This window comes from Mus caroli, chromosome 1 (assembly GCF_900094665.2).
Source record: "Mus caroli chromosome 1, CAROLI_EIJ_v1.1, whole genome shotgun sequence".
In the NCBI taxonomy this organism is placed as follows: domain Eukaryota; kingdom Metazoa; phylum Chordata; class Mammalia; order Rodentia; family Muridae; genus Mus; species Mus caroli.
In genome coordinates, this window is record NC_034570.1 from 107,986,296 (window position 1) to 108,003,244 (window position 16,949).

Below are 16,949 nucleotides of genomic sequence, written 5' to 3' on the forward strand. Positions count from 1 at the left end.
GTACTCATCCCTCCTGTTCTGGACAAAAGACCAGCAACATGGTTGGTTTTCACCAACCACTCTGCAATGCCCCCATTCCAGAGGACTTGAGAATTCAGCAGTCGGTAAAAGTTTATTTTCATTTACTTTTTCGTACTTCAACTTAAGGATTCCAGTTCTGAGAGAATGAATATTGGTTATTGACAAAGTTCAAATTCCATGAATTATCTAGGGGTCATGCAGCTGTTACAAACTCCTTAGTCTTAGTGAAGTGGATTACACATAAAATTTGCCATGCTTTTACATGAAACATGGTTGTTCATATACCATTCCCTCTTCTGTTTCCTATGCATGTGTGATTGCAGAACTGTCTGCCTCCCAACTTTCCAGGTGATCCTGGCCTTTCCCGGTTATCCTGGCTTCAGGATTCAGCTTTACTGTCTCTGTCTTTGAAAGGCATTTCTGAGAAGTGTTGTTACTTCTGTCTTTCTCCTGTGAAGGTTCTGCCCATGCTTTCTTTGAATTTTTCTTTCCCTTGCATCCAAAATTCTTCATATGGAGAATAAAGGTTCAATAAATAAATGATTCCCATGAATGAAATGAAGGCTCAATGATTGTCTTTTTTTAACTTTGTATCCATAGTAAGGTATAAGTCCCCTAGTAGGTTCATAGTCCTGATTTGAACAGAGAAAAGAAAAAAGGAACAAGAGAGAGAAGAATGGAAAAAGGAATGAAGGGGGTGGCATCACAATTACAATGCTTTCCCTGAGCCTGGTGCCCTGGAAGAAAAGGTAGAAAATTGGCTTTGAAAGTACTAGGAGTTTAAGTTCAAAGTCAGTAACTGTGTCTTAACTGCTGAATGTTATTTCATGGATCTTTACCATAGGAAATGGTGACTTTCTAAGGCATGATTACAAGTCTTTTCTTTCATTATGTTCCAGGAACTGGTGGTTGGTCCCCAGCAGATTCCAATGTCCAACAGTGGCTCCAGATTGACCTTCAAAACAGAGTGGAGATTACAGCTGTAGCCACACAGGGAAGATATGGAAGTTCTGACTGGGTCACAAGCTATCGCCTGATGTTTAGTGACACAGGGCACAACTGGCAACCGTACAATCAAGAAGACAGCATCTGGGTAGGAAATACTTTCCTTTTCCAGTGAATAAAGATGAGATATGTAAATGCTAACCATCAAATGTCTCTGTCATCTTACTGTAACCTGATTGTGGGGGGTTAATCACTGTCCTGTGTCCATTCAGAAATAATGAGATCACATCTAGGCTCTGATTCCAGTGTAGCTCTATCCAAAGGGAATAAGAGTATTAGTATGTTTCACCTCTTCTAGCAAGCAATTTCAATAATTTTAGGATAAAATTGGTTATATCATCTATAAAAATAGAAAACATAGTGACAAAAATCTTGTCCTGTGTCATTGACTATCTTATTTTCTTTTGTCCATTGTGCTGTGGTAAAATTCTGCCAATAAAAGCAATATAAGTGAGAATTTTCTTATGGTTCAGTTATTATCTATCCTAGCAGAGAATTCACAACTGTGGAAATTTGAGGCTGGTCTTCACAGAGCATCCATAATTAGAAGGAGTAATGAATGTCATGTTATTGCTTTTCCCATTTTCTCCTGGATCCTAACCAGCAAATGCTGCCACCCACAGTAGGCAATTGGTCCTATATTAGGATCATCAAGATAGTTTCCTACAAACATGCTCAGATGTTTAACTATCAGCTGACTGTAGATTTTGTCAAATTGATAATTATCATTCACCATCATAAAGGCTGAGGATATTTCTGCCCATATACATATATAGATAGATAGATAGATAGATAGATAGATAGATAGATAGATAGATATAAAATGTGAACCATAAACCATAAAAACATAAAATGTAAACACATGGTGATATAACATAGTCTTTTCCCCTCAAAGACACTTTGGCTGCAGCCATGACTTCAGTTACTTCATCTTTCAGTATTAGCCCAACTTTATATATATATATATATATATATATATATATATATATACATATATATATACATACGTGTGTGTGTGTATGTGTGTGTGAGTTTACATAACTTGCTCAAATAAATAAACTATATCACCTGTCCAAAATTGCTAAATATGGGTTTATGCCTGAGGAATACATATTTTTCTCTGAGTGTGCTAAACAGCTACCATTCAAGGTTCAAAAAGCATTAAAATATAGAAAAATGGCAAATTTTAGACTTATCCTGTCACTGTCAGCAATTACCAGTTTAGGCGTAAGACACATACTGTAAGTTAGAAAATAGTACTTTCTTTCCCACTGAAGTTCTACATTTGTGAACTTCCCATAAAAAGTTGTCAAGAAACCATAAGTAAAAGAAAACAAGGACAATAGTCACAGGGTGATGCTACAAGATGTCTCGAGAGGCTGGAGTTTAGGTCTTGGATACTTGGCTCAGCAGGCACAATGCTTACCATCAAATGACAAGGACTGGATTTCAGATCTCTGTAACCCACAAAAAGTCCATAGAGATGTGGGGACATCAGAGCATGCTGGATCCCAAGACTAGAGAGAAAGATAATAGACACAATCTAAGTAGATAATAAGTGATAGAGACAAAAAAGTCAACTGAAAACAACCTCATGCAACCACAAACTGGGGCACACCTGTGTGAGCATGCATGCAAGAATGCATATATGAAATTACATGTACATATGAGGAAACAAAAACAATGCTTTGAATATAATAATATAAATAAATGTTATTTTTTCATTCAGGAGAAAAAACACAAATTTCTTCTAAAAATAAAACCATAAAATGTGAACACATGGTGATATTATAACATAGTCTTTTCCCCTCAAAGATGCTTTGGCTGCAGCCATGACTTCAGTTACTTCATCTTTCAGTATTAGCCCACCTTTATTGTAAAGAATGTGTTTACCTTGATTGATATTTGCTGCTGATTCACTATCTAGATCTCTAATTGAGACAAGGAATAAGGTAATTATTCCAGTTAGATAGCAAACATGGACTATTGTCTTTTTTTTTTTTTTTTTTTCGATTTTTTCGAGAGACAGGGTTTTTCTGTATAGCCCTGGCTGTCCTGGAACTCACTTTGTAGACCAGGCTGGCCTTGAACTCAGAAATCTGCCTGCCTCTGCCTCCTGAGTGCTGGGATTAAAGGTGTGCACCACCACGCCTGGCTGACTATTATCTTCTTTACTTGGGTTACTTAAAATATTAGCTGCAATATTCTTATTTGACATGGCTTTTGGACAAGTCCTGCAGTCATTGAAGGGATTGTTTGATATGGTTCCTGTAACAGAGTCAGCAGGGCATGGGTATATAAGAGATATGATGGTTGTTGCTAGACATGAGGCTTGTTTGTAGTATACTCACACACATACAACTTCATGTCCCTCCTTTGGGAAATATTCCCCATGCCAAGGTTAACATTGAAGATCCTTTCTGCCAAGGTTAATGACTCCATGATAATCAGAAACAACAAGAGTCCAGGAGGTCGTGTCTTAGCAAAGATGGTGACCTTCTGTGACCATCAGGATAGTGCTGAAGGCTGTGGGAAAGAACTATGAAAACATGAATTCAAAAAATATATACAAACAGGACTTTTCAACTATGCAAAATATAAGATATGAAATTAATTATATATAGGAGCTTCATGGATCTAAAAGAACAGAGACAGCTGCAGTAAAAGCCAACTTGTCAGAAAGATACAAAGGCAGGCAGATGCAAAGGCCAGCAGTTTCCTGAGTTCAAAGCTACCCTGGGACAAAGTGAATTTAGGTCCAGATGTAGTCAGAGTGCAAATGTCAGAGCCAGATCCCCCCCCCCAGATAGTTTATTGTCTGTGTGTACAAAAGTAGGCAGATCTCTCAATTCATTTGCAATGTTAAGAAAAAGGAACTTGCTGTCTTTTCCTAGAAGTCAAGGTGCTAGTGGCAAAATTACTGACTGATAGAATAAACAAAAGGGAGATTGGGGTTGACAATTGAATTGATATGTAAATAAAGGACTTTGGGCTTTGGTCTGCAGAGCTGAGCTGTCTGATAATCTCCAGAGAAAGCTTTTCCAAACAGAACACAGGTTGTCAGCTTGCACCCCATCATTTACTTGGAGTCATTTCTTTGCTGTTCCCAAACACCACTTCCTCAGAACCCCTCACCAAGCTGAGGCTCGTCTTTGGCAGTTTTTCATTTTAAAAATAGTCTTAGAAGGTGCTTCTATCTCGTTTCTCAATATTGAAGTCCACATCAATTTTTACAGATTTGTGCTTGCTTTGCTGTTGAGTTTGGAGTGAGAAATAAGCACTCTTTCTGCCATGGAAACAATTTTAAATTTTTACGTTGACTTTAGGGGTGAAAATGGATGTTGGATCATTTATTTTCTCTGGAGTTTTCCATCAGAACTAGCTGTTTTCAGACAGAGTTGCAATTTTGAGTTATTTTGTTTCCACATTAAAAAAATATCCAAGTTTCATTTTCTTCAGATCTAAACACCCATTTTTAGCCTTTCTAGTCCTCAGGAAACATTTCAAGGGAGCCTGTCTCTGTGTTTGTAGAACAGCTGACAAAGGACTCTAAACCTTGCTTGACCTGTTGGTTCACTTAGTTTTCAAGAGTTTGTTTGCTTTTCCTTTCAAGACAAGCACCCCACTCTTCTACATCTAAAGAAAATGAAGCATTTACACACTGGAATGGTGCTAAGGTGTTTAGAAAAAGAACTGTGGAATTGCCAAGGTTCTTAGAGCTACAGGTTGGGTGCAAAGACTGCTGTCACCCTATCCCATCAACCCTAAACAGCCTTGACAATAACCATGCACCATTAGCACTATTAGTCAAAATTAAGTTTTCTTTTCTTTTCTTTTCTTTTCTTTTCTTTTCTTTTCTTTTCTTTTCTTTTCTTTTCTTTTCTTTTCTTTTCTTTTCTTTCTTTTGTTTGTTTGTTTGTTTGTTTGTTTGTTTGTTTTTCGAGACAGGGTTTTGCTGTGTAGCCCTGGCTGTCCTGGAGCTCACTCTGTAGACCAGGCTGGCCAAGGACTCAGAAATTCTACTGCCTCTGCCTCCCAAGTGCTGGGATTAATGGTGTGTGCCACCACATTTGACCTTAAGTTTTATTTCTAAGAATACTTGATTATGAAAATATGGTCTCTTTCTCCTTTCTTACTAACTTTCTTCAAAGTTTCTCATTTTTTTCTTGTCTTACATGAATCATGAACCTTGTCCAACCTACTCTGAAATAATATTAAACTTAACTGTTTATACTGCTAAATAAAAAATTAAGAAATTATCAACTATACATATCTGAACCTGTGTATTGCAAATACTGTCTAAATGCTGAAATGCCCTAAGAGAGTATGTCAAACTGGTATTTAAAAACATTTTATAAAAATATGTGAATGATCCACTGAGAAGCTACTTAGTAATACCTCATACTTTATTAACAAGCTAAGCACCTGACCATTAACTGATCAGTGAAGGTATCTCAGGGACAAATTTGGCAACAAAGTTTAGATACCTACTGGATCTAAAGTGTCTCTACATTTGTAATATAAACATGCCAGAGAGATACAAAGATTAAAATTCTAACTCTGAGCAGCAGCCTGAGCCAGAGTGATTTGCTTTGTGTGTGTTGGTAGGGTGCATTTGCAAATTAGATGACAAGCTGCAGAAGTCTGTTCTATTCTACTTTCTGTGTTCCAGGAATAGACCCCCAAGTAATTAGGTTAAAGGATAGTGCCTTTACCCTCTGAGCCATTTCCTGAGCTCAGAATTTAGGTCTGCAGTGAGGCAGGACAAATAAACCAGCTGACTCTCTTGCTTGCTGTTACACATCCATCAAAAGTTACAAAAATTGTTTCTGGGATCCATTCTATGTCTCTCCTACTTAATGACTTCCAAGTCACTTAAAAATCTTTGATGGCATCAGCACTGCCACCACCTCCTTTCATTGTGTTCACAAAGAAAACACAGAACAAGAAGCATAGTTAATGGGTATGAGTCCTGGGGTCTAAAATTTCTTTGCCTCCTAATCACTTGCTTTCCCTTTTCAAATCTGGTGTGCACATTATTTTTGTGATGATTTGCTTCATTTCTCTCTTGCAAGGTCAGTCCAAGAAGCCCATTGCAGGTCCATATGTCAGACAAACATCTGCTGTTGGGACCTTCTTCTGTTTTGATCATGCAAATATTTAACTGACCTGCCACTCACATCTTCCTAAATCAATCCATGAAAACCACCTTGCATTTGACGCAGGTCAGTTTTTCTAAGAAGGTAGAGATCTATTCATTCTGTACATGATAACATTTAAATTGTTTTCTAAAGGATGTAAAGAACATGGAAAAGTTCCCTGGGGGTGGGGGTGGGGGGAAGAACTTGTAGAGTCATGTCCATAAGGAAACAAAGAAGCTTGCAGGACAGTTTCTATGCACTGACAATCCTAGCTCAGAAGACAACCTCCCCAAATTCAAAGTGATTTCCTTTGGGTATCTGCCCCCTGGACATGAATTGCTGTGCAGAACACACTCTTTAAACAAGGTTACAAGTACATGGATACTCTGATAAAATTATGAGCACATCAGTTTATCTCTTATTGATGCCTAATCGGTTTCTTCTATTTTTACCAAAGACATTGAGAATTCAAAAGTTCAAGAAAGCTGACCTATATCAGAGTGACAGTACCAGTTTACAAGCTCAGTTATTCCTATAAATGATGCCTACACATAAGCTGATAGGTGATATCTTAGCCTAAAACACTAGCATTTAGGACCTGATGCCCTCTGATAAAGGAGATGAGGCAGCCCTCACCAAAATTCCACAGTATAATGGTGAGCAAAATCAAAGCAGAAACTGGTAGCCTCCTTGGAAATTCTGGTATGAGCAAAATCAAAGCAGAAACTGGTAGCCTCCTTGGAAATTCTGGTATGAAGTGTTTTGTGGGAAGGTGTGGTGGACATAGAGCTACTTAACCTGTGTTACTACTCAGTTTCCTGACAGCAGCTACAGTGTGAAGAACAGCCTCCCTTTCCTCCTGCCATGTATCCATGAGGAATTGTATTCCCAGGAATTGTATTACCCAGAGTAAATGCTCTTGCTTCACATTGCTTCCTGTCAGCTATTTTGTCACAGCAACCAGGAAGCCACAGACACACCAGCTTTTCACTTTCCTCTGAGTACCTGGTGTCACCTTCTGCATTTCTTGTTTACAGGAATCATACTCCTTTTATCCATCAGCCTGTTCACTGTGATGCTCTCTGGTTTCTGTAACTTTCTGCAGTCTGTTTGCACATGCAAGGCTTTCATTGGTTACCCAGCCCTTTTCTTACTCTGAGGTCAACTGAAACAATGAATTACACATTTCAGTCATCAGTTCCCCAATTTCATCCTCCAGCAGCTCCCAAATTTTCTGGGAGATGCTCTCCTATCTTCTTAATTTACACACATTTATTCTGCAAATTTTCTCTAGCATGTCCTAAGTATCGATCACTGTTTGATATACTATTTTAAGCCTACCAATTTCAGAAAATAATTTCAGAGGACAAAGCTTATTACTATTGACATATTTTTAAGCTCTCATTTTATGCCTAGTACCAGGCTGCATGAACAGAGACTTAAAGATGCACTCTCTTACTCTCTTGTATATCCAGAACCATTAAGAGACTAAAGTATGGCTCCTATGTAACAAATCCTACATTTTTATTTGGGTATGTGTATGTGCTACACACTTCTGCATACTCTGAAAATAAAGGCAGATGTTGTGTATGCTGTTTTATCACTTTGTGACTTCATCCATTGGGACAGGTACACTCAATGAAACTTGAGATAGGCTTGGAGCCAGCAAGCCCCAATGATCCTCCCGCCTTAGTCCCTGGTAGCCCTGGATATATAAGTAGGCCCAGGATCAAACCTAGCTTTTTGTTTATTTTTTATTAGATATTTTCTTTATTTACATTTCAAATATTATCTGCTTTCCTGGTTTCCCCTCCAAAAATCCACTATCCCATCCTTCCTCCCTCTGCTCACCAACTCACCCACTCCGACTTCCTGGCCCTGGCTTCTCCCTACACTGGGACATCTAGCCTTCACAGGACCAAGGGCTTCTCCTCTCATTGATGTCTGACAAGGCCATCCTCTGCTACATATGCTGCTGAAGTCATGGGACTCTCTATGTGTACTCTTTGGTTTGTAGTTTAGTTACTAGAAGTTCTAGGGGTTCTGGTTTGTTGATATTGTTGTTCTTCCTATGGGTTTGCAAACCCCTTCAGATAATTCAGCCCTTTCTCTAACTCCTCCATTAGGGACAGAGTGCTCAGTCTACTGGTTAGCTGTGAGCATCCATATCAGTATTTGACAGGCTCTGGCAGAGCCTTTCAAGAGACAACTAATTTTTTATCAGGCTCCTGTCAGGAAGCACTTGTTGGAATCCAGAAAAGTGTCTGGGTTTGGTAACTGTATATGGGTAGGATCCCAGGTGGGGCAATCTCTGGAAGGCCTTTCCTTCAGTCTCTGCTCCACACTTTGTCTTTGTATCTCTTCCCATGGGTATTTTGTTCCCCCTTCTAAGAAGGACTGAACCATCCACACTTTGGTCTTCCTTCTTCTTGAGCTTCATGTGGTCTGTGAATTGTATCTTGGGTATTCTAAGTTTTGGGGCTAATATCCACTTATAAGTTAGTGGGTTCTTTTGTGGTTCAGTTGCCTCACTCAGGATGATATTTTCTAATTCCATCTATTTGCTTAAGAAGTTCATGAAGGTGGAGGGGAGTGTGTATGGGGGGAGGGTTTGGGGGACTTTTGGGATAGCATTGGAAATGTAAATGAGGAAAATACCTAATAAAAGATTAAAAAAAAAAAGAAGTTCATGAATTCATTGATTTTTTTAAATTTAATTTTTACTTTCCATATTCTACTCCCTGCCCCCCATCTACCTTCTGATTGGTCCACATCCCACACCAGCTACCCACCCTACCCTGGCCCACATGGATGTCCCCGCCCCCACCCCTCCTGACCAAATTCATTGTTTTTAATAACTGAGTAGTACTCCATTGTGTAAATATACCACATTTTCCGTATCCATTCATCAGTTGAGGAATACATCTGGGTTCTTTCCAGCTTCTGGCTATTATAAATAAGGCTGCTATGAACATAGTGGAGAAGCATGTGTACTTATTACATGTTGGAGCATCTTCTGGGTATATGTCCAGGAGTGGTATAGCTGGGTCCTCAGTTAGTAGTATATCCAATTTTCTGAAAAACTGTCAGACTGAGTGGTTGTACCAGATTGCAATCCCACCAGCAATGAAGGAGTGTTCCTCTTTCTCTACATTCTCGCTATCATCTGCTGTCACCTGAGTTTTCGATCTTAGCCATTCTGACTGGTGTGTCGTGGAATCTAAGGATATTGAACATTTCTTTAGGTGCTTCTCTGCCATTCGATATTCGTCATTTGAAAATTCTTTATCTCTATACTCCACTTTTTAAAAATAGGGTTATTTGGTTTTCTGGAGTATAACTTTTAAAATTCTTTTTATATATTAGATATTGGCACTCTCTCAGATGTAGAATTGATAAAGATCTTTTCCCAATCTTTTGGTTGCAGTTTTGTCCTATTGACAGTGTCCTTTACCTCCTGAAACTTTGCAATTTTATGAGGTCCCATTCTTGATCTTAGACCATAAGCCATTGGTGCTCTGTTCAGGAAATTTTCTCCTGTGCCCTTGTGCCTGAGGGTCCTCCCCACTTTCATTTCTGCTAGTGTCAGTGTGTGTGGTTTTATGTGGAAGTCCTTGATCTACTTGGACTTGAGCTTTTTACAAGGAGATAAGAATGGATTGATTTGCATTCTTCTACATGTTAACCACCAGGTGAACCAGCACCATTTGTTGAAAATGCTGTTCTTTTTCCACTAGACGGTTTTAGCTCCCTTGTCAAAGATCAACTGACTGCAGGTCTGTGGATTCATTTCTGTGTCTTCAATTCTATTCCATTGATCTACCTGCCTGTCACTGTACCAATACCATGGAGTTTTTATCACAATTGCTCTATAGTATAAAAACCTGAGTGATTTTTTTTTTAAATAAGAGTTCAAGGGATGCATTCATAGACATAGTCCTGCTTGTATAGTAAATATTCTTAGCCACTGCTCCATCTTTACCATCTTTGCCTCAATACCTTTAACATAAAGTAATAAGACTACATAAACAATATACCATGAAAGATATTTGCTGGGATTTTTGTTGCCTGGAAAAGTGTTTTATTCATGACTAGCGCCTGCTTTGGGCCTCCAGAATATTTACTATAATCAAAGAAACAGTGGATCTGGATGGAATTATAGGAGAAGTGAGAGGTTGCCGCAGACCCTCTGGGTCCCTGTGTCTGTGTGGAACTGGTCTCTCGAAGCAGGTGGGCAAAGCGTGGATGAATGACAAACAGACACACACAGGAGAGATCTTGTGGAATCTGAGTATAATTTTTGAATCGAGCATCAGACTTTTTATGCAGAGGATAATAAGGAAGTTGGGTGACATATTCGGAAGGTACAATTGAAGTAACCGGAATCTTACATTAAAACAGAGGAATGCAAACACAAAAGGTCTAACAGGAACCACCTGGGATAGAATTCATTGATAACAGCTGGGATCAACAAGGGCTCCACTTAAGATTCACTAATCTTAGAAGTCAGGGTCAAGGGCTTTGCGCCCTTGCCATAGTTCCTATTTTAGTCTCTTGTATAGTCCACCTTCCCCTTAGGCCATTGTAAATACGTGTGTGTATGGGTGTAACTCTGCTATAGTTCTAAATATCTATTCTGGTTTCTCCTTTGGTCTGAAACTTCCTTCTTCCTTAGTGATGGTAAATTCCTGTGTAAGGGAGTGACTTGGCTTTTACAATCTTACTGAATTCCAAGCCCTTGATCTTGGTCAAGGACTGTTGGAACACTGGTGGAAGGCTTTAGCCATATCAGAATTCAATTTTAAAAAGCACTTATAATAGGAAAATACTGAAAGAGAGCACGTGGATCCATACACTAGACTAACGCAGGAATGGAATGTGGGTAGGGAACGCTAGACTCCAGGAGGAGAGCTTTCTTGAAACTCTTTGCCTCATGAGTGACTTTTAAGCCTCTCGGCTTGTCCAGTTGACTTGACCGGAGAGTGTAGCAAGAGGCGAATATAATCAAGACACATTGTATTAAATCTCAAAGTGAAAAAACATATGTGAATACATGTATACTCATACATGATTTTTTTTCATGAAAACTCCCAAAGAACTAATATAAACTGTTTTAAACAGAAATAACCAAAGAACTCTGACAGTTAGGCTGTCAACTTAACAGGGACCAATGCAAAAATCAATTGCCGCCATGAAACAGGTTGGATTCCAGCTGTGCCACTGGATAAAAATGTACCTTGCCCTGCCTTAGCACATCATTGACACCAGCCATGGCAAGTGTAGACATACTTGCCCTCATTCCTCCACATTTTCCTGCTCAAAGAAGATGACTTATACCTTGCTTGCGGTGGTAGGAAGTACCTAGAAATGGAGTCTTATCTTCACATTAAACCAAATCACCAAACATAGACTTCTGAACCTCAGTGTTCTACTTGAGATGCCCCAGTGGCTGTCTATGGTCTTTGCTGACCTAGGATACCCTTAATCTTAAAGGAACCCTGCTGAAAAGGGAAGGAACAACTGTGCTTATGAACAGCTGGTTCTTGCTCCAGCCTCAGCAGGCTTCTCTCTAGCCCTCTGGCTTTATACTTAATCTTAAAACTTCCTGACTGATGCTCATCTGTTTTTCTTTCTTAATGTGAGAATTAGCTGTGATGTTTCAGGGCACTACACTGTATGGGGTCTAGCCTCTTCAGGAAGCTAATGCTTTCCCACATATACTCAAGAGGTATTTACACAGATTGCATGGACAGGGAACCAACATGCAGTCTTCAGGATTACTGTTCACATGGACACTTTCTAGGAAAGGGCAGATAACTGCAATTCCCATTCTGGGTACATTAATAGTGGGATATGATCCTGCAGCTGATGTAAAAGGACTGGGATGATCTGCTTTAAATTAATTATTCTAAATCTAGTTATGAAATTAACTTTGTTGTCAATGTACTCCATGTTTCCCAGGAAGTTTGCTATATAATATTTTCAATGTATATAAATCAATTAGGTTCTGAAGACTTTCTTCTTAGACTAGAAGAAATCAGAACTGATATTTCAATTTTAACATGTTTTACTTCTTTAAATTTACAGAATTGTATTAAGTATAGTGTCTGAGAGTGTTATTTTTTAATTGCTTTCTCTTTATTGAGGTGTGTGTGTGTGTATGTATTTGTGTATTTGTATACTGATGTGCATTCACATGTGTGTGCTTGCATGTGGAAGCCAGACTTCATATTTAGGTGTTCTTCCTCCAGGTATTTTTGGAGACAGTTCTCAGTAGCCTGGATCCCTTAAATTTGGCTCTGCTAGCTGACCAGCAGACCTCAGGAATACACTTGTCTTTACTTCTCAAATGCTTGGATTACAAATGCACACTCCCACAAACAACTTTTCACTTGGGTTCTGGGGCTTAGACTCAGATCCTCATTTTGCACACCAAGCACTTTACAAACCAAACCATCTCCACCCCCATTACTGAGCTTTTTATACTATACGTGCAATTTGTGTTTCATCTTTAAGCTGTTGTTTTCTTCTATATTTTGCCTCTGCTTTGAAGTTTAAAATAATCTTTGGCTGTGATAGATAACTAAGTCCCTAGGAAGCTTAGTTCCCTCCCTTGAAAGACAAGTGTAATTGGGATGCTGACCTCATATGACCTGTAAATCACAGTTACAAAAATGAGCATGGCTCAAAATGCCCCACAGTGCTTGTTAAGGCAGTGTGCTGAGCTCTGCTTGCAGAGCATCTGACCCAATACATCAGAGTTGGATTAAGAATTTAAATTTCTAAAACAAATATCAAATGATGGTGGGGCATTGGCTATACCCTCACTTTTTGAAGCTCTGTGTAAACCATAAGTGAATTCATGCATTTGATGGGGTTATCAGAGCTAAAGTAGTGAGAACCATGACTATTATTGAAGGCAGTGTGTGGCATCCACTTAGTTCGGGTAACCAGAGGGCACCTATTCTGTTTCTTTAATTGGAGCTTTGGATACAAAACGAAGAATAAGCCTACAACATCAGCATTTTTTGCATAAACTGAAAGATCAATGGGACAGATACTCTCTCCTTGGGTTATGGGCAGAGTTACTCAGGCAAGCTCATTAAAGACAATTAGCTCAGAGGCCTTGCAGCAGACAGAGGAGCTACAGAAGAGCCTGTTGGTCATACAGATGCTTAAAGTAAAGAACTCAAGGCCAAAATCTGAAACCCCAGGTGTCTGCTAGGTCTGTAGTCTAATGGAAAGCTTCCTGCCCTGGAATGGGCTCCTGGAAATAAAGACTCTCCCTGGCTTTTAAAAAAGAAAAGAAGCCAAAAGGAAACTCATCTTCAATAATATTATTAAGCTCATTATCACAATAGCAGCCAGTGCTAAGGAGAGAAGTGTGATATAAAAACCACAAGGCACAATTGCTCTTAAGGAAGACTTTATTGTTCTTGCCACAGTGTGAGCTCAAACAAAGAGGAATGATGCAAAGGTGATGGACACAGGATAAAAATAAAAATGGACCAAACCCACAAGCAAAATATGGAGTGTGCAGAATTAATTTGTTTCAGGTCTATGCCCAGTTATCATGGTTCACATGAAGAAAATTCTTCCGTCTATCTGAGAGTATACAGATACTTTCTACACTGTTCTGAAACACACGGAAATGCCAAATGGGACCACAACATGTGTCAGGTATCCCCAACTTGCCTTGAAAATAATCATTATACTCTGTAACCTGAGAATGTATCAGAAACTGAGCTATGGCCTATAAATGAAGATAGTAGTGATTTTTTTCTTCGAAGGCATTACAGAGGAGAGCTCCCCAGAGAAGAGAATGCTCATCAGTTAAGAACTCACAGACCTGAGTTCAATTCAGTTTTCGTAGTCACAAACACTTGCAATTCCAGCTCCAGTGGATCCAATACCTATGGCCTCTGGGGGCATTGTGCTCCTTTACACACACACACACACACACACACACACTTAAAACTACAACAAATTTTTTAAAATAAGTGGCTCTTAGAACTGCACTGGAGCAATCAAAGAATCTTGCATCCGTTATTTCTTAATACATTTGATTATCATTTAGGCTATAAAGCATGTGTAAGACAATATATTAAGTTGATTTTGAAAGTAAGATGGAGCAGTCTTCTGTGATGTGAAGACAAATGCATGGAAGCGAACACTGTGAAGATCTGTGTGAAGATGGGGAGATACATGTATCACATATGATAATTTTTCCTTAGAAGCAGTTCTGACTTTATAATAATTCAGCTATATTTGTGTGTCACCTTTCTTCTATTGTAACAAGCTGCAATGACATAGGGTTAGGCTTCTATTAACAGACTAAGAAACTGATTATTTAGAAGGGATAACAACAAAGCAGGCTAGTGTATACATACTACCTTTGTGTTCTAAACATCTTTGCTGATTGTGGGTCGGCCTTGGGTAGACATGGAGATATTGATTGCATACACTCATGGACCTTTCTCAGCCATCCTCAAAAGTAGCTGCTTCTGTGATGTGCTGCTATTTCAGACACTGCATCTACGTGAGTGTTGTATGTTTGTGCAAATGGAAGAAGGTCCACACATAGGGTTCACATGGCTCCGTGATGTACACAAAGCAAGAACATGTGCTGCACCAGCACTAAGATTTGAGTTCGAATACCGGCACTCATGAAAACTGCCTGATGTGGCCACACACATTTGTATGCCCGAGGGCAGAGATAGGAGGAAAACTGAGCTTGCTGGTTGCCAGCTACCACATGGATCAGTAAGAAACTGTGTCTCAAGAGGGTAAGAGAATGACAGAGCAGAATACTTGATATCCTTTTCTGGACCTAGCACACATGCACAGAGATAGATGTATCCACACATATACATACATACTCCCAAACCAATAAACAATGAAGATTGACTTGCAAGGTAGAAAAACTGTACATAATATAAGAGTTAATCCAAGCCATATTAGGGAGAGATAAAAGGTAATCCATGTTTAAACAAACTCTAGAGGCCAGGATCAAGGTGCTCTTTCAATTAAGATGGCTTTTCCCACACTTGGAAACATGAAGGCTACACTGCTAGTGTGGATATATAGATGCAGGTGACTGCACCTCCAGAGACTCATGGCTGAAGACCAACCACCCTACCAAGCAGGGGCAGCACAGCTTCTCTCCCTGATCTAGAAGAGCTTCATCAATGAGTCCCTGTGTATTCTGCTTCTGTGTCCCTGCCGGGCAATCTAGTCAAGTTCAAGTGTCTTCTTTATGCACCTCCTTCATCCACAAATATGTTAGCTTATGGGTGTTCTTATTTGAGATGGATTTGTCACTTAATAATTTCTTAAACAATTAGATAACAACCCAATAAGTGGTTTTGTCAGTTGCATGTATTGCATAAAAATATTATCATGGAAGAAAAGGAAAGATCAAGTGACATTGTGGAGAGATTTTAAGAATAGAGTCACAGTACTCACAATTTTAATTTGTTCAAAACTTACAAAATCAGTGTGAATGTTTATGAACCATGTTTTTCTAGAATCTGAAGACTTCCAGATGGTTGTATTTAAATGTACAGGAGAATGAAAAAAATCCTACTTTCAGAATGTGGCCCTAATATCTAAGAAAGAGTTGATAGATTCTCTCAATATACATGTATGTATATGCTACATTTAAATAAGTATGTTCTATACATAAACATAAACTTGAATATTAGCATGCTGGTTTTATTCTGAAGTATAAATTTTAATTATCTAATTTTTAAAAATTTGTGATAGTTGTTAAGCTATTAGAAAATTATGAGTATATATACATTGTATTGGATATTTAATTTTGCAGAGAGGTGACTTATTTAAATTGTGCCATTAGTGTAAGGTTGTATTAGCAACCAGTATCACTGCAAGGGGAAACATCAAAGACACAGACCAGTGATTTATATCTCCTCACCTAGGCACCACTGCCCATTAGCAACAGTTCTGAGCCCTATTATGAGAAAGCAATGAAATAGCTTGACCCTAACATTGCAGTGGAAGTGACATCAACTTTGTCTTTGGCTTAGTTACTTCTTCAGCTGTGATAAAGTAAACCTACCAAAGAACTTATGGGAGAAGCGGTTTATTTTGACTCTGCAGTTCTAGGATGATATAGTTCATCATTGTAAGGAAGACAGGATAACAGCTTGCCAGGTACTCACTCACATTACCTCCCCAGTTATTGAACAGAGGCTAAAGAGGCGAACTGTAAAACCTCATGGCTTACCCACCCCAGTGAGCACTTTATCCCATGAGGGTTCACCTCAAACTTTCCAAACAGCACCACAGCTAAGGTGTAAGAGTTCAAACACATGATACTATAGAAGACATTTTACATTAAAACTATAACAATTGTGCTGCAGAGATGGATAAGAGGTTAAGATCACTGTTCTTCTAAAGGTCCTGAGTTTAATGTCCAACAAACACATTGTGACTCACAACCATCTGTAATGAGATGGTTGATGTGCATATATGCAAGTAATATATGAAAGCAGAATTCTGTATATATAATAAATATATAAATTTTAAAAAATGTTTTATTAGTCAAGAAAGTACATGAAAACTCCCTGAATTAATTCTTTTTTTTTTTGATTCTTTTAATAATTTTTGTATTACGTATTTTCCTCAATTACATTTCCAATGCTATCCCAAAAGTCCCCCATACCCCCCCCCACTTCCCTACCCACCCATTCCCATTCTTTTGGCCCTGGCATTCCCCTGTATTGGGGCATATAAAGTTTGCAAGTCCAATGGGCCTCTCTT

The 16,949-nt window shown here is 38.8% G+C and overlaps 1 protein-coding gene across 2 annotated transcripts in view; it reads left to right on the top strand.

The window, feature by feature from the left end:
* Positions 1 to 16,949, top strand: part of Cntnap5 (contactin associated protein like 5) — an 893,594-nt gene that overhangs the window by 227,814 nt on the left and 648,831 nt on the right. The window contains exon 3 of one of the 2 annotated variants that reach the window (XM_029481690.1): positions 921 to 1,114. In XM_029481690.1, the coding sequence (XP_029337550.1) occupies positions 921 to 1,114 (194 nt within the window). Of the gene's footprint in view, positions 1 to 920; positions 1,115 to 6,131; positions 6,252 to 16,949 lie in introns of those variants that run through there. The other variant, XM_029481704.1, reaches the window with a different exon arrangement.